We start from the raw sequence: 21,968 nt of genomic DNA, 5'->3' as shown, positions 1-21,968 counted from the left end.
AAGGGCAATTGGTTCTATTACTGATGAGAACAGTTTTAGCCAGATTTGGATTGGATTTCGAAAGGAATTTGTCTTCTTATGGCATGAAGAGCCCTGCGTGCCTTGTCTTTTAATTCATACACTGCCATGTTGAATGATCCTTTATTATTTATTCCAAGGCCTAGGTAGGTGTACTCTGGTGCATGTTCGACTTCATTAGGTCCTAATCTAAATATGGGTAGACTTCCCCGGTATCCGGATCTTTTTTGGAAGATTAATATTTCTGTTTTATTTGTGTTAACAGCCAGGGCCCCGGTCTGGCAGAACTTTTGAAGATGGTCTAGTTGAGTCTGGAGTCCCTTTTCTGTTGGTGAAAGAATGACAAGATCATCTGCAAAGAGCAGGAATTTGACTTCACTTGTCATATAGAGTAAGTCCAGGAGCTGATGATTTTTCAAGTATGCTTGCCAGCTCATTGATGTATATATTAAATAAAGTTGGACTTAATGAGCAGCCCTGTCTCACTCCACGTTCTTGGGGGATGAGGGTGGGTTCTTTTGGATCCTATTTTGATGTCACACTTAGCTACTGAGTACATAGATTTTACAATGTCATATGTTTTTCCACCCACACCGCTTTCAATTATTTTGTAAAACAATCCATGATGCCAAATGGAGTCGAATGCTTTTTTGAAGTCAACAAAGCATGAGAATATTTTGTTGTGGTTTTGAGTATGTTTTGCAATTAGGGTGTGCAGGGTGTATATGTGGTCACAAGAGTGATGATTAGGAATCTAATCTGGCTTCTACTCAGGACACTGTGTTTCATAAGGAAGTTTTGGAGCCGTAAATTAATAACACTACAGAATACCTTTCCTAGGTTGCTGTTAACACATATGACCCGGTAGTTGCTGGGGTCAAATTTATCTCCGCTCTTGAAGATTGGTGTAACTAGTCCGTAGTTCCAGATATCTGGGAAGTAACCCACACTCAGGACAAGATTGAATAGTTTGAGCATGACCATTCTGAACTTACGGTCAAGGGATTTTAGCATCTCATTTAAAATACAATCAAGTCCATATGCTTTTTAAGGCTTCAGTTTGTTCATTTGGGTTAGAAGCTCCTGCTCTGTGATGAGGGAGTCGAGTGGATTTTGGTAGTCTTTCACTGAGGACTCTAAGCTCTGTAATTTAATTATTATATTTTCTTGGTCCCTGATTTGGTCTGATTCCACTTTCTTAAAAAGGGTTTGGAAATGGTTCGTCCAAATTTCTCCATCTTGAATCACCAATTCTTGATGGTTTGATTTTTTAAAGCGATTCCAGTTGTCCCAAAAACTGTTTGTGTTTATGGACTCTTCAATTAGTGTCAGTTGCTTATGGGTGTATTGGGCTTTCTTAGTTCTTAGTACGCATTTATATTTTCTTAATGTCTCACAATAGAGTAATCGGATAGATGTGTTATTAGGATCTTTGTGTTTTTGGTTGGATAATTTGCACTGGCCTCACTGGCGGTCCCTCAGGTTATGGCAGGCTGCTACAAATTTTGTAGCAAGAATGGCCATATCCTCGTTCTCTCCAACGATGCAAGAATGGTCATATCCTCGCCATCTCCAACGATGCAAGAATGGCCCATATCCTTGTTCTCTCCGAGAATGTAAGAATGGCCAAATCCTCATTCTCTCCACATGTAAGGCAATTTAGCCTAATTTGCCCTATTACTTCAACCTATTCTTGCACTGACATAGTTTTTTATATTACCTTGTCTACATTACACTCTACTCTCTTATTTGTCCATATTATTTATGCTGGTCTCTAGACCTTATTCTTGCACTGTTGGACGACTTTTTTGCACCTTCACCATGACACTCACTCTCTTGAGCACCTCACCATGCACACAGAACTACAGGCCAGTCCTGGCCCTGTCACTGCAAGCATCTCATGCTTGATCACCCTCAAGCACACTGTGGATTTTTTTTATTTAATTTATATAGTATATTTGTATTTCTTATCTTCTACTGTGTCTATTGTACAGTGGAGTTTTGTTATATGTTTATACTTATATTTACCATTTCTGTGTAAGTGCATGTTGTGTGTGATGTCTGTATGCTACTGAGACCTTGAATTTCCCCTTGGGGGGGGGGGCAGGGCTCTACAGTGCGCCCATTTCACTCGCACATGCAAGTAAAAATTATGCCGTGCGAGTGCAAAAAAATATTTAGGCGCACTGGTGCGAAGGACTTCTAACCATGTCAACGTTTGTCTACAAAATACACCGCAACATCGAGAAACATTACTGGTGCAGACCATAGAATCACGTCGCGAATGCAGCATAAAAACTACACCTCCCATCAACGTTAGCAGTTTTGCGTTGTGACTCGCTAGTAGTCGCTTCTATCAAATCCAAGAGTGTGCAGAAAAAGCGGAAAGTCAGACTAGCCAACCAAGATGCAAAGATTGAAGAAATCAGTTGTATGTATGTATGTATGTATGTATGTATGTATCCATCTATCTATCTATCTATCTACCTATCTATCTATCTATCTATCTATCAAACTCAGGAAGGGTTGACTTTAATGTATGGAATGATAATGTCTGTATTTCCTCATATTTTTGGCATTAGGTTTTCTGTTAAGAAGTGAAGCTCTACTCTTGCCCCCCCCCCCCCGCCTCTCTCTCTCTGGCCACTTACACACGGGAACAATCGCAAAGCATTTGTCTCCTCTCCTCCTCCTCCTCCCCTCTCCTCTCCTTCCTTCCTTCCTTGCTTTTGCTTTCATGTCCTCTCAGCCACTCTCACTCATCTAGCCTCTTTCTTTCTCTCCTTATGCTTCCCTTCCTCCTCCTCTCTCCCTCCTTCTCTCTCTTCCTCTCTCCAAACCCATCAGTATGGCATCTCCTTGTTCCTCCAAATTATATTCCACTTAAATTATATTTTGATAGACTCAATGAATGATGCACTGACTGGAGAGCACTTAACATGACAATAAAGACCTATTCTATTCTATTCATAAAACATGCAGAAAATATAACTCTTGATTAATGTATTTCTGAAAGGGAGGTAAGTGTCCTTCTATTCCCTCAAACAAACACACTTTTGGAGAATTCTTGACAGCACAGAACTCTGTTTTGTGATGCTATAAATTAGGGATGCACGATATATCGGCGGCCGATATATTACTGGCCAATAAGTGAAAAAATTAAAATATTATTATTGTTCCGATAACAGAATTATGGCCAATAATTTGCGCCGATATTTTTTAAATCCCTAATTTCCAAACTAGGCGTAGCCTATGTAAACAAACTCTTTGGTGGGACGAGTAGCAGCTAGATACATTTGTTTAGTTGTATTTTAGTGTGAAATTTGCATTTTGTTTGCTTGGGTTTTGTATTCTTACCAAGAAATACGTCATTCCTGCTTCAGTTCAAGACAAGTTTTTAAAACCTTCGGGGCTAAGCCCTTTTATTTCTGTTGCAGCAGGTTGTTTGCCACGGAGTAGACGGACACAAGATACAGTCCGAAAAGTTGCAGCTTTATTCAGTTACCTGCAATTGAAACTAAACATAAGTTTCCCCTCACAAACTCTATTATTGATTTGGTCGCTATAGCTTTTCCTCAGCTTCTAGTCGTTTATCTGCATTGAGCGTTTCCTTCATATGAAAATGATTCATACACTGTTGCTGGCCACTCACTCTCCGCTCACTGACGTCAGGTTCACTTTAAGGAACCACACATAGGCCTAGGCTACTGGTATTTTGGTGACTGCTGTACCATTGACGACTATTATGAGTTCTGTTCATCCTTGGTGGTAGGTAGAATTAATGCATTACATGATGCTGATGCTAGAGGGGTTTCGTGGGTGATTAATGGTGTGAACTATTTTGGCAGGGGTGTTTTAATGTACATCACTAGCATGGGATTTTTATCTGCACAAAACTGTTTTTTGGTGGGAGAAAAATGCACAAAGTATGTGTGCTTTATGTTTACTTGTTAGATTTATTATTTGGTAATAACTGTGAACTTGAATGCTGCTCTAAGTTGCTGCTGGCGCACAATTGTTTATTGTTTATTATTAATATTTTTTTACATTTTGTCTTAGGAAATAAATGTTTAGTTAGGGAAAGTAATGCTTGGTAAAGTCAAGCCTGATGCCTTTAATCTCTTCCTCATGGTGAGGTATACAGTTTATTAATTCAACAAATGCATCAGATCAGTATCAGATATCCACTGATAAACAAAGCCCAAGCATCGGTATCGGTATCAAAAAAAGTCGGATCGGTGCATCCCTAGTACAGGCACACACACGCACCTTACCCAGCACACTGACAGTGAAGGAGGCCTAGAATGCGTACACACACACACACACACACACACACAGAGACACACAAACACGCTCCTTAACCAGCACACTGACGGTGAAGGAGGCCTAGAATGTGTACACACACACACACACACAGAGACACACACACACACACACACACACACACAGAGACACACACACACAGAGACACACACACAGAGATACACACACGCACCTTACCCAGCACACTGACGGTGAAGGAGGCCTAGAATGCGTACACACACACACACACACACACACAGAGACACACACACGCACCTTACCCAGCACACTGACGGTGAAGGAGGCCTAGAATGCGTACACACACACACACACACACACACACACACACACACAGAGACACACACACACACACACTCCTTACCCAGCACACTGACTGTGGTGGACGCCTGCGTGTTGCCGAGGGGAAAGGTGGCGACCTTGCAGGTGTAGATGCCCACGTCGGCGAAGCTCACGTCCTCCAGGACGATGGTGGCGTCGTGCGGCGACGGCGAGTGGAACGAGAGGCGGCGCTCGTACTCGGGCGGAACCGAGATGCCCAGCCGCGGGTTGTACACGGCCAGCGTGACCGAGCCGGACGGCAGACGGCGCTCCCAGGAGCTCTGGGTCAGGCTCAGGTTGCTGTCCACCTCCACGCGACACGCCAGCGTCGCGTTCTTGCCCAGAACCGCACTGACGCGCGGCGGAACCAACACCTGGTTACACAGAACACCTGCCAGCCACGGAGAGGGGAAAACAAAAACACAAACAGCGTCAGAAGAGTTGCGGAAGGGTAGCCTGAGGCACACAGTGAGACTGCAGCTCGGGGCGGCTGACTGAGCGCTGATTCTGCTGAGTAGCCACCTCGGGTCCCAAAAACAGGTTTCAGCACTAAACTGACCTCCTACCCCACACACACTCTCTGCTTTGCCTTGGTCAACTTTTCCTTTTGTCATTAAAGTGCAAATGAAGCTTCTGAAGAGAGAGTGTGACTATGTGATTGTGCGTGTGTGTGCGCGCGTGTGCAACTGCATCTTATTGAGACATTTATGTTTGCATGGAAAAACGTGTGTGTCTGTGTGTGTGTGGCTCAGAGTGCATTCATGTGTGAGGTGAGTGTGTGTCTGCATGCTTACACACGTGTGTGTATGAGTGCACCCCTGTGCGGTCTTTAGGGTGTATGTTTGCATGAGTGTGTCCCCATGTTTGTGGCTCAGTGTGGCTATGTGCGTGTGTGTGTGTGTGTGTGTGTGTGTGTGTGTGTGTGTGTGTGTGTGTGTGGCCGTCTAGGCCTTAATTCATACTTGGTCTTACACACACTATCATAACCTTGCACATACACCACTATACTCATGCACACTCACTATTATAGTCATTTTACATGTATGTATGAGAGGGTATAGTCGTGTATGTGAGAGAGTATAGTAGTGTATGTGAAGGAGTATAGTAGTGAATGTGAGAGAGTAAAGAGTATAGTAGTGTATGTGAGAGAGTATAGTAGTGTATGTGAGAGACTATAGTAGTGTATGTGAGAGAGTATAGTCGTATATGTGAGAGACTATAGTAGTGTATGTGAGAGAGTTTGGTAGTGTATGTGAGAGTATAGTAGTGTATGCGAGAGAGTATATGCAAGAGAGTATAGTAGTGTATGCGAGAGTATAATAGTGTATGCGAGAGAGTTTAGTAGTCTATGTGAGAGTTTAGTAGTGTATGCGAGAAGGTATAGTAGTGAATGCAAGAGAGTATAGTAGTGAATGTGAGAGAGTATAGTGGTGTGTGTGAGAGTTTGCATGAAACGGAAGGAGTTTGATTTCTCAGTTCCTGATTGGTTTGTCAATGTCACTTCTCTCTAGCTAGCCAATTAAAATCAAGGAAGGGGCGGGACCTACACTGTCAACAATGTTCGTGTAGACCTAGTGGTGGAGGAAAAAATCAGCCAAGTCCTATATGTGACTAAATATTAAACTCCTACTGCAAACCGAATGCAAATTAGGCTACAAAGACATGAGGGGTGCCTATTCTATTGTAATTGCCTAGCTACCAGCTCCTTTTGTCTGGCGAAGTCATATTATAGTGAACTGAGTCCTGAAAAATTGCTTCGGGACCTAGCATTTACACAGTTCGCATAACGTTAGTGGTAGGGGAAAAAATCAGCCAAGTCCTATGTGACTAAATATTAAACTACTACTGCAAACCGAATGCAAATTACAAAGACACAAGGGGTGACATTCTATTGTAATGCCAGCTCCTTTTGTCTGGAAAAGTCATATTTTAGTGAACTGAGTCCTGAAAGATTGCCATTTCAGTTAGCTAGTTAGTTAGCATTAAGCCAGGCAGCAAAGACATGCTGCTGCTAGATAGTTTGGTAACCTAGCAACAATAAACACTTGACCCGCAGCACTATGAAAGGAGCGCTGTCTGGAGCTCTGTTCTAGAATCTTTGGCTGCCAGTGCAAAAATAGCGATGTGGACACAGGCTCACGAGTCACTGGCAACAGCAGACAAGGTTACCAAAAACGTCTGCCAGCCAAACTGTAATGCACGTCCTTTTTGGAATGTTGCTGGAATGCTAGCTAACTGCAATGGCAGCAATCTTTCAGATCTCAGTTCACTAAAATATGACTTCGCCAGACAAAAGGAGTTGGTATCTAGGCAATTACAATAGAATAGGCACCCCTCATGTCTTAGTAGCCTAATTTGCATTCGGTTTGCAGTAGTAGTTTAATATTTAGTCACATATAGGACTTGGCTGATTTTTTCCTCCACCACTAGGTCTACACGAACATTGTTGACAGTGTAGGTCCCGCCCCTTCCTTGATTTTAATTGGCTAGCTAGAGAGAAGTGACATTGACAAACCAATCAGGAACTGAGAAATCAAACTCCTTCCGTTTCATGCAAACTCTCTCACACACACCACAATACTCTCTCGCATACACCACTATACTCTCTCACATTCACAACTATACTCTCTTGCATTCACTACTATACTTTCTCGCATACACTACTAAACTCTCTCGCATACACTATTATACTCTCTCGCATACACTACTAAACTCTCTCCCATACACTACTATACTCTCTTGCATACACTAGTATACTCTCTCGCATACACTACTATACTCTCTCTCACATACACTACCAAACTCTCCCACATACACTACTATATTCTCTCACATATACTACTAAACTCTTTCACATACACTACTATACTCTCTCACATACATTACTATACTCTTTACTCTCTCACATTCACTACTATACAAGGATACAAGGATACAAGGATACAAGGGATACAAGGGATACAAGGATACAAGGAAGTTTATTGTCACATGCATATAGTTACTGGAAGTAAGAAATGCAGTGAAATTATGTCTGGTGTCAGCCTATTTGTGCATTAATGGGGGGGGGGGGGTAAAAAGTGCAGTAGAAGAGGGGTTTAGTAGATTAAGTGGCAAGGGCTGCATAAAAAAGGTGGGGGAGGATTGGGATTGGGTGGGGGGCACCAACAAGGAGCACCCAAGAGCAACAGGGGCAAGGAAAAACTCCCTTACCAAGGAAGAAACCTTGGGCAGATCCACGGCTCAAGGGGCTAACCCAACTGCCAGGGGTCTTGGTGTGTGTGTTGGGGGGATGACAGGGGAGATGGGATAGTGTGCTGTGTATGTGGGGAGAGGGCAGTGTGCAATATGTGTGTTGGAGAAGCTTCCTCATGAGACAATGTGCTGTGTATTTGGGGGGGGGGGGGGGGGGGGGGCAGTGTGCTGTAAGTATGTTGGGGATGTGTGTTGGAGAAGCTTCCTGATGAAATAATGTGCTGTGTATGTAGGGGGGGGGGGGGGGGGGGGGGGGGGGCAGGGACTTACTATTGCATGCAGAGTACTGTATGTAATGTATGTGAGTGATGACAGTGAAGATGTGTGTGTGGGCGGGAGGGGAGTGGGGCTGTGGGGGAGTGTACTCTCTCACATTCACTACTATACTCTCTCACATACACGACTATACCCTCTCATACATACATGTAAAATGACTATAATAGTGAGTGTGCATGAGTATCAAAGTCAAAGTCAAAGTCAGCTTTATTGTCAATTTCTTCACATGTTCCAGACATACAAAGAGATCGAAATTACGTTTCTCACTATCCCACGGTGAAGACAAGACATATTTTACCAATTTAAGTCCACAGACAAACATAACATTCAAGTAAACAAAAAAGGAAGTAAATAAGTAAATAAGAGGGCACATATAATGAAAAAATAAGAGCAGCAAAATTTGGTTGAAATTGTGCATAGACAGTCAATAAAATACTAGTGCAAATAAAATATAAATAAAAAGGCCAATAAAAGGCTAGGGTAGTTCTGTTTGACCTAAGTAAGAAAGAAAGTGGCATAGTGGTGCAAGTTATGTAAGAGCAGCAGAAGTGTTGTGTTTTCAGGACAACAACAACAAGTTGCAAAGTGTACAAGTGTGCAAGTGGAGTAGTGCAGGCGGCCATTGTGGGTCCAATGTCCAGGATGTTATGTAGCTGAGGGTGGAGGTGGGTATATAGTGGTGTATGTGCAAGATTATGATAGTGTGTGTAAGACCAAGTATGAATTAAGGCCTAGACGGCCCCTCATATGTGTATGTGTGTGTGTGTGTGTGTGTGTGTGTGTGTGTGTGTACATGCAAACATGTCTCTCTGTGTATGTGTGTGTCTGCTTGCGTGTGTGTGTGTGTGTGTGTCTGCTTGCGTGTGCATGTGTGTGTGTGTGTGTGCACATGCAAACATGTCTCTCTTTGTGGGTGTGTGCGGTTATTGGTAGGAGACCAGAAAGGCTACATAAGGACAACCGGTGTGTCTTATTACAGTGCAACAGCTGCAGTCCTGCAACCCCCCCCACCCCCCCCTCACTCACACACACACAGACACACACACACACACACACACACACACAGACACACACACACACACACAGACGTCAGCCCATCTCTCCTCTCACCATCGCCACATGAAAAGGCTCGAAGTGAAAACTGTTTCCATGACTATGTGCAGCTTAGTCACAGAGCGTGCTGGAAAAAAAAAACAAAACAACCCAAAGCATGCCATTAACACACACACACACACACACACACACACACACACACACCAGAGATGGACATCACACACGGCTACTGACTGAGCTAGTACTGAAATGACTACTGACTGAGCTAGTACTGAATTGGCTACTGACTGAGCTAGTACTGAACAGAGATGGACATGTCCAAAACCTTTCTTTTTAGTAAACTCTGTGTACACAAACTATGTTCTCAATGCTCAAGTTCATGTGTAGAGACACTGATACTTAAATCAAAGTTTCATGTCGTGTTGAGCCTTCTTAGGGTTTTAAAAACAGCGATTTTGACGCGATCACGTATCAAAATAGTAGTGCCCCTGCGATTCCCATTCAAAACTCCATTTATGAAAGTTTGACTAGGGTACATTCACAAATACACCCTAGGAGGCATTTTGGCGAGAGTTATGCTTGAATAAGCAATAACAACATATTAATAAAATTGGGTGTACTATTTTATTGCCATTGCTTGTGTATGATGCCAATGAAACTCTTTCAAACAGAGCTAGCTAGCTAACGTTAGCACAGTAAACAGATCAGATCGCAAATAAAGTTATTTTTGTCTTTATTTATTTTGTTGGAAAATACAATTTCAATGTCGGATTGTTAGGAAGACATAAGACTTGTAGAAAATGGGCTCATAACTTACATTGCTGAATGTAGGGAAATTCTGCAGATGAATCCAAGCTAATGTTTTTTCTATGCATGCAGACGCCAAACACCGAGCTGTATTTCGCATATTATGTCCCTTGCTGGCCACCGGTATTTTAACATGGCGCATGTACACGGCGAGTTGACATGGCGCTATGTAAATGTAAATGAGGATTTCTAAGCCAGTAGGTATGCTTCGAGCTGTTGGTGGTGGTAATTAAACATGAATGAGGCCACATTTATGAATGGGAAATGTTGATTTTGTTAACAAACAACTGAAAACGTTACACAGAGGACCTTTAATCTTTACAGACTCTAGATCAGGGGCCCACCAAGCACTTTAATCCGGCCCGCCGAGAAGTTAATTTGGTTATTAGCCTGCACGTTGTTTTTTTTCTCCTGCTATAGACGACGTTGGTTAGCTTTACTACAAACTGCTTTTCTCTCTTCTTAGAGAATGTTTACAATGTCAATGTCAAAACATCATGTTACATAGAGATAGGCCTACTCTTTTTTGGGGGGTGGGGGGGGGGGGGGGGGGGGGTGTTCCCCCCCTGCTCTGGATCATGTCTCCAGGCACTGGAGTGACCATCCTATTATTGTCAACATCCAACATGTGAATGAGACACGATCAAGTAGTTAATTTTAGATGCCGTATAGGACATTCAAGACTCAGTGATGGCTTTCTATTGAGTGGCGAAGAACCTCCATCGTGCCAGTTTCGTAAAATGCCCGTCAGTGAAACGCATTTTATTATTTTGCTCTGAAAACCAAAAGATGATCATTTTATTTTGAAATAGCTTAAATAGCTTTAGTTGCTGAAATGGCCTTAAATTACGCAAACAAGCAAACAAACAAAAAAACAAACCCCACCAACCCTGTACCCCCAGCCAAGCTCATTGTTTGCATCTGTGTTCAATACGGTTTATACTACCTATATCATTCATTTATCTAGCCTAAGTTCAGCGTATGCATCTGAGCATGTGCGTGGGGGATTGTGTACAAGCACTGTCAAAAGAGCCCAACAATAGCTGGCCGTGAGCTGACCTGTGCAGAGGGACCCACGCCAGGCCTCTCCGTTACCAGAGAGAACCGGGCTACATTTCACACAATCTGGATCTCATCTTCTTCAGTCTACCCACTGAAAACCAGCCACGCCACATACAGAGATCAATGACTGGAAGAGACCATGGAGGAGCAGGAACGCAGAGGAGAGTGCACAGGAGGGAGGGGAGAGGGGGAGGGGGAGAGAGAGGGAGGGGGGAGGGGAGAGAGAGAGAGAGAGAGAGAGAGAGAGAGAGAGAGGGGGGGGGGGAGAGGGAGGGAGGGGGGGAGAGAGAGAGAGGGAGGGGGGGAGGGGAGAGGGAGGGAGGGGGGGGGGAGAGAGAGAGAGAGAGAGAGAGAGAGAGAGACAACATTGGGAGGGAAAAGCTGACAGCATTAATAGGGAAGAGGAAGCAAATCGATAAAATTAAGAATGCAAACGCACGTCAAGGAATGGAAGTCCGACAGATAAACAAGGATGGCGCATGCAGAGCAGCCCACCCGGCCCTTTCCTTCAACCACATCCCTAATTGCAACAAGCTGCTGGTCGCAAGACGTAATCGTAAATCAAAACCCTCCACATTGCTTGGCAACAGACACCAAACATTCCGCCTAACCGTTTGTCTTGCCAACAACAACCCCACCCCCCCAACCACATTCTCTCTCCAGCCTTTCAAATAAACGTCTCAACCAGAGGAGCGACTGAGAGGAACCGAATGTGTCAAGAGAACAGAAAAGAAAAAAACAAAGAGAAAGAAAAGACTGAATGAGCGAGAGAGGAGCGAAGGAGAAGGAGTGATGGGTCCATCCTCGTTAAGAGGAAGTGTAGTTGTTATGGGTCCATCCTCGTTAAAAGGAAGCGTGCTCGTTATAGGCTATTAATGAGGCAGGCCCTGCTCAGCCAGGCCGAGGGGAAACACTCGGAGCCAAATGAGCTGTTGGACGGCGAGCCGGAGAGGACACACCGCGCTGAACAAGAATTTGAACTTTGAGTTTCTGGACTCTGCCCTGCTTCCAGAGATTACATTACATTACATTTAGCAGACACTTCTTGGCCAAAGTGACTTACATATGTCAGCTATATTACAAGGGATCACATTGTCCCCGGAGCAACTTGGGGTTAAGTGCCTTGCTCAAGGGCACAATGGTGGAAGCCGGGAATTGAACCGACAACTTTCAGGCTACTGCACGCTAGCCCAGCTCCTTAACCATTACGCTACTGCACGCTAGCCCAGCTCCTTAACCACTACACTACTGCACGCTAGCCCAGCTCCTTAAACACTACACTACCACCACCCTACACTACTACTGCACACTAGCCCAGCTCCTTAACCACTACACTACCACCGCCCAAACGATCACGGCCACCCCATCGGGGAATCGAACCCCGGTCTCCCGCGTTACAGGTGGGGATACTTGCCACTATACTAACGAGGACGACTCTGAGATGAGAACGGCATGCGGAGAGATGCCAGGCGATTCATTATGAATGTCAAGAGTGCTTCAGGCACAGATGGCACATGGCCCTCGTCCTCACCTGGGCCCCTCACCTGGGCCGGATTGAAGCCAGCTAGCTGCTACTGCTTCCCTCCAGTCACAGAGGATGAGGAGAACGAGGGGGCCGACAGCACAAACTGAAAGTCTGACTCAGTTTTCTCCAAATGGCCATACATTAGTAAGCAGCTCTCAAGGGAGGAAGACGCTTTTATTTCCCAACTCCCTTGGTTTCTTGGGAGAGAGGGAGTCTAAAAATAATCACAGCCTCCTCCGCCACTGCCCCCTTAAAACAGAGGACACTGCTAAAAGGAAGCTCAGACGATCGCTGAGGTCCATCAGTAACCTCACAATCAGGTGCCTCTGAGGAGCCGCTTGTTGTCCTTAATTGGACGCCATGGCGAGAGGAAGATAAGAGACAGATTCAACAAAGCAGAACATGTCTCCCTCCCTCTCTCAGTCTCCCTCTCTCTCACTCCCTCTCAAAGCATATCAGAACATCTCTCTCTCTCCCTCCTGTGCCACAGACTAAATTAATGTTGTATACCCACAGAATGGCTTTTGTGCACACATAAACAAAAAGGAAAATAAATTGATGAGCGCAGTCCTGTGTCCTGCACGGACTATTAAACACATGTTAAAATGCACAGTGCATCTTGGAGACCACCACAGGACGCAGAGGTCAAGAAAACAGTGACACAGACAATTCCTATGTCCTGAAGCCAAGGGTACTCCTGTCCCTCGGGGGGTTAAGCTGCGCAAACTGCTTCGCTCAGCTTTCCATCAGCACACGTGAAAGAAACGCCAGGTGTCCGCAGATACAGGAGGCACAAACCTTTCAGTTGGTTCATATGCCCTTCTCTCTCACACACACAGACACACACACGCACACACGTGTGTTTAGAAGACCGTTTAGGTGGACTTAAGGAAAGCAGTTACGGTAGCAAGGCAGACAGTTAAGGTCACATTTTTAAAAAAAAAATCACACCAATGACCAACTATCACCACCTGCATACTACATATGATATACAGGGACTACTAGTAACAACTAAGGTTCTTTACTAAGAACATCTGAGGGACTAATAAGAACTAAGGTTCTTTACTAGAAAATCTGAAGGGACTACTTGTAAGTACTAAGGACACAACTTCAAAAAATGCTCATCATCGGACAGAAAAGCAAACTGGACCGACACAAACCCAACAAGTTTGCAAGCCTTTGATGGAGGATGGGATGAGCGGCATTGCTGCTGGAGTGTAAGGGTGAGGAGGAAGTGACCTCATTGCTGCTGGAGTGTAAGGGTGAGGAGGAAGTGACCTCATTGCTGCTGGAGTGACTACTTTGTGACGCTGCAGGAGGCCCCAGTGATCTCCAAATGAGGCGGCTGGAGGGGGTCAGATTGCGTTTTGACTTCCGCCACACAGTGTCCTGTGCTGCCACGCAGTGTCCTGTGCTGCCACGCAGTGCCCTGTGCCCCCACGCAGTGCCCTGTGTCCCCACGCAGTGTCCTGTGCTGCCACGCAGTGTCCTGTGCCACACAGTGTCCTGTGCCGCCACGCAGTGCCCTGTGCCGCCACGCAGTGCCCTGTGTCCCCACGCAGTGCCCTGTGTCCCCACGCAGTGTCCTGTGCCGCCACGCAGTGTCCTGTGCCACCCTGTGCCGCCACGCAGTGTCCTGTGCCGCCCTGTGCCCCCACGCAGTGTCCTGTGCCCCCACGCAGTGTCCTGTGCCACCCTGTGCCGCCACGCAGTGTCCTGTGCCACCCTGTGTCCCCACGCAGTGTCCTGTGCCGCCACGCAGTGTCCTGTGCCGCCCTGTGCCCCCACGCAGTGTCCTGTGCCCCCACGCAGTGTCCTGTGCCACCCTGTGCCCCCACGCAGTGTCCTGTGCCGCCACGCAGTGTCCTGTGCCAACTAGCCACGCAGTGTCCTGTGCCCCCACGCAGTGTCCTGTGCCGCCCTGTGCCCCCACGCAGTGTCCTGTGCCGCCCTGTGCCCCCACGCAGTGTCCTGTGCCCCCACGCAGTGTCCTGTGCCCCCACGCAGTGTCCTGTGCCAACTAGATAAAGGCAGCTGAGCTTCTGATCCCAACATTGTGGAAGCCAGAAAACACCTGGTGGATGATCGTTCCGGATACATGACTAAGAGAGTGTGTGCGTGTGTGTGTGTGGGGGGGGGGGGGGGGGTTTAAATAGCCAAACTAGGCTAGATCAAGGTCAGTGTTGAAATTACTGCATGCAAATCACTGAATGCTATGCAGAGGGGCCTAATCTTTAGGCCATCTGATGTACAGTATAGGCTTCCCTAGGTCTTCCCGTGTTCATGGGATGTCTTTGACAGTTGCAAAGGGAAAAATGTGAGGATAGTCTTCTTTGCGCCCAGTGTACAAGTACGACGTTCCAACCACTCAGGTCTTCCGTCAGATAGGCCTACACCATTACCTGTTGCAATATATCTGTGTGCATTCCTACATTTTGTCTATTTCTTTGATAACATGATTTGCTACCAGGTAACAATAAGCCGCTATTATTATTAGGACTCAACACGCTTTGGTGTATTATATGCTGTGGGCTTTAATTAGCGCATTTCGGGTAGCCTATCCTACATCTGGGCAATACTTATTGAACAAATTGCAGTCTACATGCCATGACAAATATTACCAGTAGTACTGACCGAACATGAAATAGATTGTTTACAAGTTATGGTAATGTTATTCTGGCGTGAACATTGCACTTTCATCACGTTAGCACCCTATGATTACAGCTCGTTATGTCTCGTCAAAATTCATTGATGAAGGAAGGTTTGCTTTATCCCAGAGAACAATACTCGTTTCACTTAGGCTAGACTAAAACAGAAGAGAAGAATTTGGCACTAACCATGTAGTCGTGTTTTCTATAGCATATTCGTTAACCTGTCGTTCTTTGAACAAAAATGTTGGGATATGTCTGCGAGGTGTTTAGCCAAGTTCCATGCGTAGCCTACTGCTTTTAAATGAAACATATTTCACAAACGGGCCTCTGTGTACCTGATGGCTTGCCTTCACTATTCGCGATGTATCCGAAATAGTTGCAGATTTCACTTCACCTTTTGTTTTAGCCACAAGGCCGAGGACGGTCGGCAAAGAACTACTGTATGTTGACATTGGCTGCGCACTCACTCACTCAGAGCTGCCTGCTTGACACGCCCACTTGCCTAGATGCGTGCAAGGAGCAGTGAGAGCAGCAGTTCACGCAGACACAGAACGTTAATTTTAATAAAGTATCGATTCTAAAAACGTCGGAAATCGTATCGTTTTTTGCGTGAAGGCATCGTGATACCTTTTTAGTATCAATACACTGTGCAACACTAGGGGCTATATGTAATTAAGTTTGGTATACTTGTAGAAGCCAAGCTGATGTCAATGAATATCCACCCTGGCAAGCAATCCCTCTTTACAGTGGAACTGGCTCTGTACTTCTGTGCCGATCAGTAAGTATCAGACCCATTTCAAAGTGAGTTTTTTTTTTATCCCGGTCGTTTCTGGTGTAAAGCCGGAATCTGTTTCCTTTCTTTTCTTTACAGACTAGTCCTTAAGGCGAGACACTACAGGTGAATAGGGTAAAATTTGTAACAAGCAGATATCACTATGAAACTTACCCAGTTGATTACTTACATTAATATGAGATACAGCCAGGTTCAAAATTATGTTTTCATTGTGTTCAGATAATAGATGTTGAAAAATTAACACCTAAATGTGTAAATCTTGTGTAAGAATTTTTTGTTGTAGTAGTGTGATAGAATACATGCTAAGGTAACAGACTAGCTTAAAATCTCGAAATTGACCAGTGCATAAAATGTTTTCACCTGCCGTGTCTCGCCTTAAGAGCAGATCTTTGGGAATAACAGAAAGCCGTCCCCAGAGTCACGCTAAGAAGGTCCAGAGTAGATCACCAGGGGAAAGGATTTCCTTGTTGTTTGAAATAGGCTGTGAAGCGCAAGACTTGTGCGCTTAAAAGCTTCGAAAGCGTCTGTTGAACCACATGGACTTGGAGTAGAGAGGCAGGCGAATTCACAGACAGATACACTTTTGGGAACAGAATGACATTAATCAGAGGAGTTTTCAACTGGACCGTTGTTTGCATTAGCAATGAAATGGTCTATAGCCAGCAGCAGTGGGCATGAGGCCCCGTCAAAATAAATGACTATTTTCAAACCACTGGCAAGGCTCAAAATGGCCGTCCACTTCGGTGGTAGCATTGACTGGGTCCCTACAGACAAACTGAAGTCCTGTAAACGTTGAAAGAGCACAGAGAGGCTATAACGAGGGCTGTTTCTGAAGGCAGTGCATTGACTCACTTTGTGTTCCGGTAGCGTCAAATCAGTGGGTGTGTTCGACTTGCAGCATTGTGCAGATCTGCCACAACAAACAAACAAACAAACGAGACGAGAGAACAACACTGAGCAGGGAGCTGACCTGTGGGTCACTACATTCAAGGTCAGCTCTTCTCGTGGGTATACAGTCGTGTGGAGGCATTACTGAGTGGGTAGTGTTGGCTCAGAGGTCTCTGGTTTCACGTTACTAAATGCCAATAAAGCACCCCCATCAGGCCCCCAGGAGTATAGGGCCCGGAATGTACTACACTTCAGACCACGCACGCACGCACACACACACACGCACGCACGCACGCACGCACGCACGCACACGCACAAGACAAATGGCCTGAATGGCTCCATTGCCAAGGGTGGTTGGGGGGGGAGAGTGGAGAGTGGTGGTTGGGGTAGAGTATGGCGGTTGGGGGTAGAGTATGGCGGTTGGGGGTAGAGTATGGCGGTTGGGGGTAGAGTATGGTGGTTGGGGGTAGAGTATGGTGGTTGGGGGTAGAGTGGAGAGTGGTGGTTTAGGGAGAGGTAAGAGTAGTCATTAATGATTGGAGCGTTCCACTCCGCATTCAAATTAACCAGTGTTGTTTTGGTGGGCTTCTCTTTATAATGGGGGCTGATGAATTGGCAGGAGTCAGTCATGACGAACCCATTAGCAATTAGGGGTCTCATTATCATGGCTATAATGTGTACAACTAGATGTACCGCACAGCGGTACAAAATATGACCGCCGCTCAGTCCTGTACATCCGTTCCGCGAAAATAAATCACACTTCAATTTGTCTCCATATTTTACTCCATCCCCCACTCTTGAAACTTTTGTGTATGCTTGTTTGGCATGCCTGAGTGTGTGTGTGTGGCTGCACAGAAAGTAGCCTACTGGTGCTGAAAAGGTGAATAGATTGTAGAATAGCCAAAGAAGATGTAGCATTGTTATAAAACCTTTAAAATCTCTAAACAATCACAAGTAGGGCAGTTCATCACAGTTCATCCATTGCAACTGGATTGATGAAAGATCACTTACACCTGTAGGCTACATTGTATTTGGGAAAAGCAAAAGGTATCAGCATAATGTTATTTATTTATTTATTTTTTATGTATTTATAAACAAAAACATCTGTCAGTTCCATGCCGGGGGTGGGGGGTGGTGGTGGTCCCCGGGGACGAAATGAAATTTTTCCGTAAAAGTCTAGTGGGGCTACATACCCACCAAATTTCATGTACCCCGGTGGTTCGGTGTCCCGGGTATCAATGACCAAAAATTCAGGGAGTAGATGACGGGAAAAATTCTTGAATTGTGTGCATGTGTGCGTGTACAAATTTGTGTTTATGTGTGTGGGTGTGTGTGTGTGTGTGTGTGTGTGTATGTGCGTGCTTGTGTGTTTGCCTGCGTATGTGTGTTTGTGCATGTGCATGCATGCGTACATATGTCTACTGTGTGAGTATGTGTCATACGTATGATTACTGTAAATGTATGTGTGTGCGTGTGTATCTGTTTATGCACATGTGTGCACATGGAATGGGTTAACATGACCCCTGGAGGCAAACATACGGAAAAAATTGGTCATCCTAGGCCCTACAGTTCTTAAGATATTCACAGAGAACTGTGTCTGCCCTACCCTCCTTTCAGGGGGTCCAGTCCAGCGGGGGAGGGCTACAGATCAAAACGAAGAATGACGGTTCCATGCTATCCATGTGGGGGTACATGCCCATCAAGTTTTGTGTACCCCGGTCTTTCAGTGTCCCGGGAATCCTTGTTGGTGTACGTCACTAAATGTACACATAAATTATTTTATTGTAAGGCCCCCCATGAACGAAAGTACACAAAACTTGGCATGCATTCGGAGGGTGTCATAATGATCCTACACTTTTAATTTTGTGCAGTTTTGACCTTGTCAGCCAGAGATATTGTGATGAAAACACCTAATTTTTTGCTTTTTAATTTTTAACTAGGTGGCGCTATACATGAAATAAGTGGTAATGGGATGGGTTGACATGCCCCCTTAAGACCAACATACATAAAAAAGGTGGACCTCCTAGGCCCAACGGTTCTCGAGATATTCACAGAAAACTGTCTCCGGCCACCTACAGGCCAGTTGGTGTATAGTAACATAAATTAATTTATTGTGTGGCCCCCCATGAACGGAATTCCACCAAACTTGGAGTGCATACAGAGGGTGTCATAATGATCCTACACTTCCAATTTCGTGCAGTTTTGACTATGTTAGGTCACAGATACCTTCAATTACACCACCTCACCTGACTTCGCTGCGCGGCGGTCATAATTAAGATCAGCGCTAATGGAGACAAACTCTGCAGATGATTTACAGCAAACTCTGGTCCACATGCGGGCCAGATCACAAAGACCAGACCAGATCAGCAAACTCTGGTCCAGTCCACTATTAATGACAACTAGCAAACGGCGGCTGCAATTGTCCGATCAGACAGCATGTGCCTAATGTGCCTTTAAAAGCTGATGTGTGAACCAACAGGCACCGCGACCAATCAGAGCTGGACCCGCAAACGAATGGACTGGGAGAGAGTGGAACATGCCGGAGTGACGTCCTGATAGCGTTTGGCTTTGGCCCGGATGTGGCGGCTATCTGAGGACACGGCCTGCGTGCGCCACAGGGCTTCTGCTCGTACGGCGCGCTGGTGGTCGGACAAAATGACTCATGGGGTTCCGTCAGCACAGCAGCGCGATCGCTCGCTCGGCGTCTAGACCGCAGAGAAGCTCTCGGTCTGCCAGACTTCACCCGCAGGCTGGCACTCACACCACCAAAGAGGAGACATAGGTGGGGAAGGGGGAACAGGGTCCTCTAGAATTAAAAACAAATCAGTCCATGAGGCCGTCCCTTTACACACACACACACACCAGGCCGTCCCTTTACACACTCACACAGGCAGGCAGGCACCAGAGTCTGGGGCCCAGCAGGAACCGGTTCACAGGAACTCAATAAAAAAAAAAAAACACCTCACATGGAGTGAAACGTTACAGATGAGCATCACACAGACACACACACACACACACACACACACACACACGTTACAGATGAGCCATGACTCACAAGGCCTGAACATCATATGACTCCAGAGATCAGGAGATTCCTGGGCAGAGACGTTTTGGGCTGAAATCATGTTCGATGTCATCATTCTTTAGGCGTGATCACTCAACTTTCCAGCTCGTAAGCCTTCAGTGGTCACTTCCTCCTCACCCTTACTCTCCTGCTGCAGAAACACTGCTCTCAGCCAGCCATCTACATTACCAGTTCTTACAGCTTTAAAGACGCCAGCATCATTCTCTCTTAAACAAGATGGAGAGCATCAGAGAAAACACAGCGAGAGAGAGAGAGAGAGAGCGAGAGAGAGAGAGAGAGAGAGAGAGAGAGACTGACAGAGATTAATTTACTTGTTGCACTTTGGCAATACTGTAAAATATTGCAGTCATGTGAATAAAGAGGGAGAGGCAGAATAATGAAGATGGAGAGACTTTTCCTTTTCGTTAGGTTCCGAGTGAACAAGGGAGGAGTAAGATGAAGAGAACAGGAGGGACAGAAACAGAGAGAGAGAAGAAGCCATACATGTAGGCTGCCTGTGTTTAGCTTTTAAACTTCCTCTGTCTCTCTTCAGGTTGGAGCAAACAGCTCCTTGAAGCACACATCCAATCTGTGATGTCAGCTCTCCCACACCCTTTCAAAATCCAAACAATCCCCAAAGCCGTCGCTGTACAAACACACATCCACCCGTCGCTATACAAACACACATCCACCCTTCACTGGCGCTGCACAAACACACATCCACCTGTCGCTGCACAAACACATCCACCCGTCACTAGCAGCTGAAGCGGCTCTTCCTTTGGGTGCAAATCAACATGACTAATGCAGAGAACACACATTCTTTCCACAGGCCTGCCGACTCCAAAGCGGGCCTGGTCCAGCGCTGGTTCCGATCCGTTTAGATGTGCTGAGGTTTCTAATTGAGGGTTCCGTCTGATGATGTCATAATGAACTCAAACGACACTATATTCTAGATCTAATCAATGTATAATTCTGGAATGACTTGCAAAAAAACCCTTTGAGGAGTTATTAGGCTTTTAAGTCTGCAGCATTTCGGACCCTCTTACTAAACAGAAAAGGGGAAAAAAAAAAGTTTGCCAATAACATTTGCTGAAGTCGCTTATGTTGACTTCACTAAATAATCCACATCATCCACCCTGGAACAACTTGCAGGATGATGATTTATGAAACATGAGTAATGGCACAAAAGCCTTTTTCTGATTCACTGTTATTTCCTGCTCCAGGTCATTACACGTTTCCTCATCTGAAACACTCAAACGGATGGCAATAACAAGATATGCACACACATCACACACACACACGAGATATGCACACACATCTCTCACACACACACACACGAGATATGCACACACAACGAGATATGCACACAGAGATGCACACACACACACACACACACACACACACGGGGCAGCCGGTAACCGGAGGGTTGCCGGTTCGAACCCCAACCAGTAGGAAGCGGCTGAAGTGCCCTTGAGCAAGGCACCTAACCCCTCACTGTTCCCCGAGCGCCGCTGTTGTAGCAGGCAGCTCACTGCGCCGGGATTAGTGTGTGCTTCACCTCACTGTGTGTTCACTGTGTGCTGTGTGTGTTTCACTAATTCACGGATTGGGATAAATGCAGAGACCAAATTTCCCCTCACGGGATCAAAAGAGTATATATACTTACATACTTACATACATCACACACACACACAACGAGATATGCACACACATCACACACACACGCCACAACGAGATATGCACACACACACACGCCACAACGAGATATGCACACACACACACGCCACAACGAGAGATGCACAGAGAAATGCACACAGAAATGGGTCTATCCCATTCACACAGAGTCTGCAATCCACATTAAAAGAAAAAAAATACTTTTAGGGCATCACATGTTGTGTTATGACGTCACACAAGCAAGTCTCCACAAGCAAGTCAGTC

General features: G+C 45.6%; 1 protein-coding gene across 4 annotated transcripts in view; it reads right to left on the bottom strand.

Moving 5' to 3' along the window:
• nectin3b (nectin cell adhesion molecule 3b) overlaps window positions 1–21,968 on the bottom strand; it is a 106,681-nt gene that overhangs the window by 58,097 nt on the left and 26,616 nt on the right. For all 4 annotated transcript variants that reach the window (XR_006032013.1, XM_042093295.1, XM_042093294.1 and 1 more), the window contains exon 2: window positions 4,703–5,050. Coding sequence is in view for 3 of the 4 variants with exons in the window: in XM_042093295.1 (XP_041949229.1) it covers window positions 4,703–5,050 (348 nt within the window). In the remaining variant the exon portion in view is untranslated. The remainder of the gene's footprint in view (window positions 1–4,702; window positions 5,051–21,968) is intronic.

The sequence above is a fragment of the Alosa sapidissima genome, chromosome 5 (assembly GCF_018492685.1).
Source record: "Alosa sapidissima isolate fAloSap1 chromosome 5, fAloSap1.pri, whole genome shotgun sequence".
Lineage (NCBI taxonomy): Eukaryota > Metazoa > Chordata > Actinopteri > Clupeiformes > Clupeidae > Alosa > Alosa sapidissima.
This window is presented reverse-complemented; position numbering and strand designations above follow the sequence as displayed.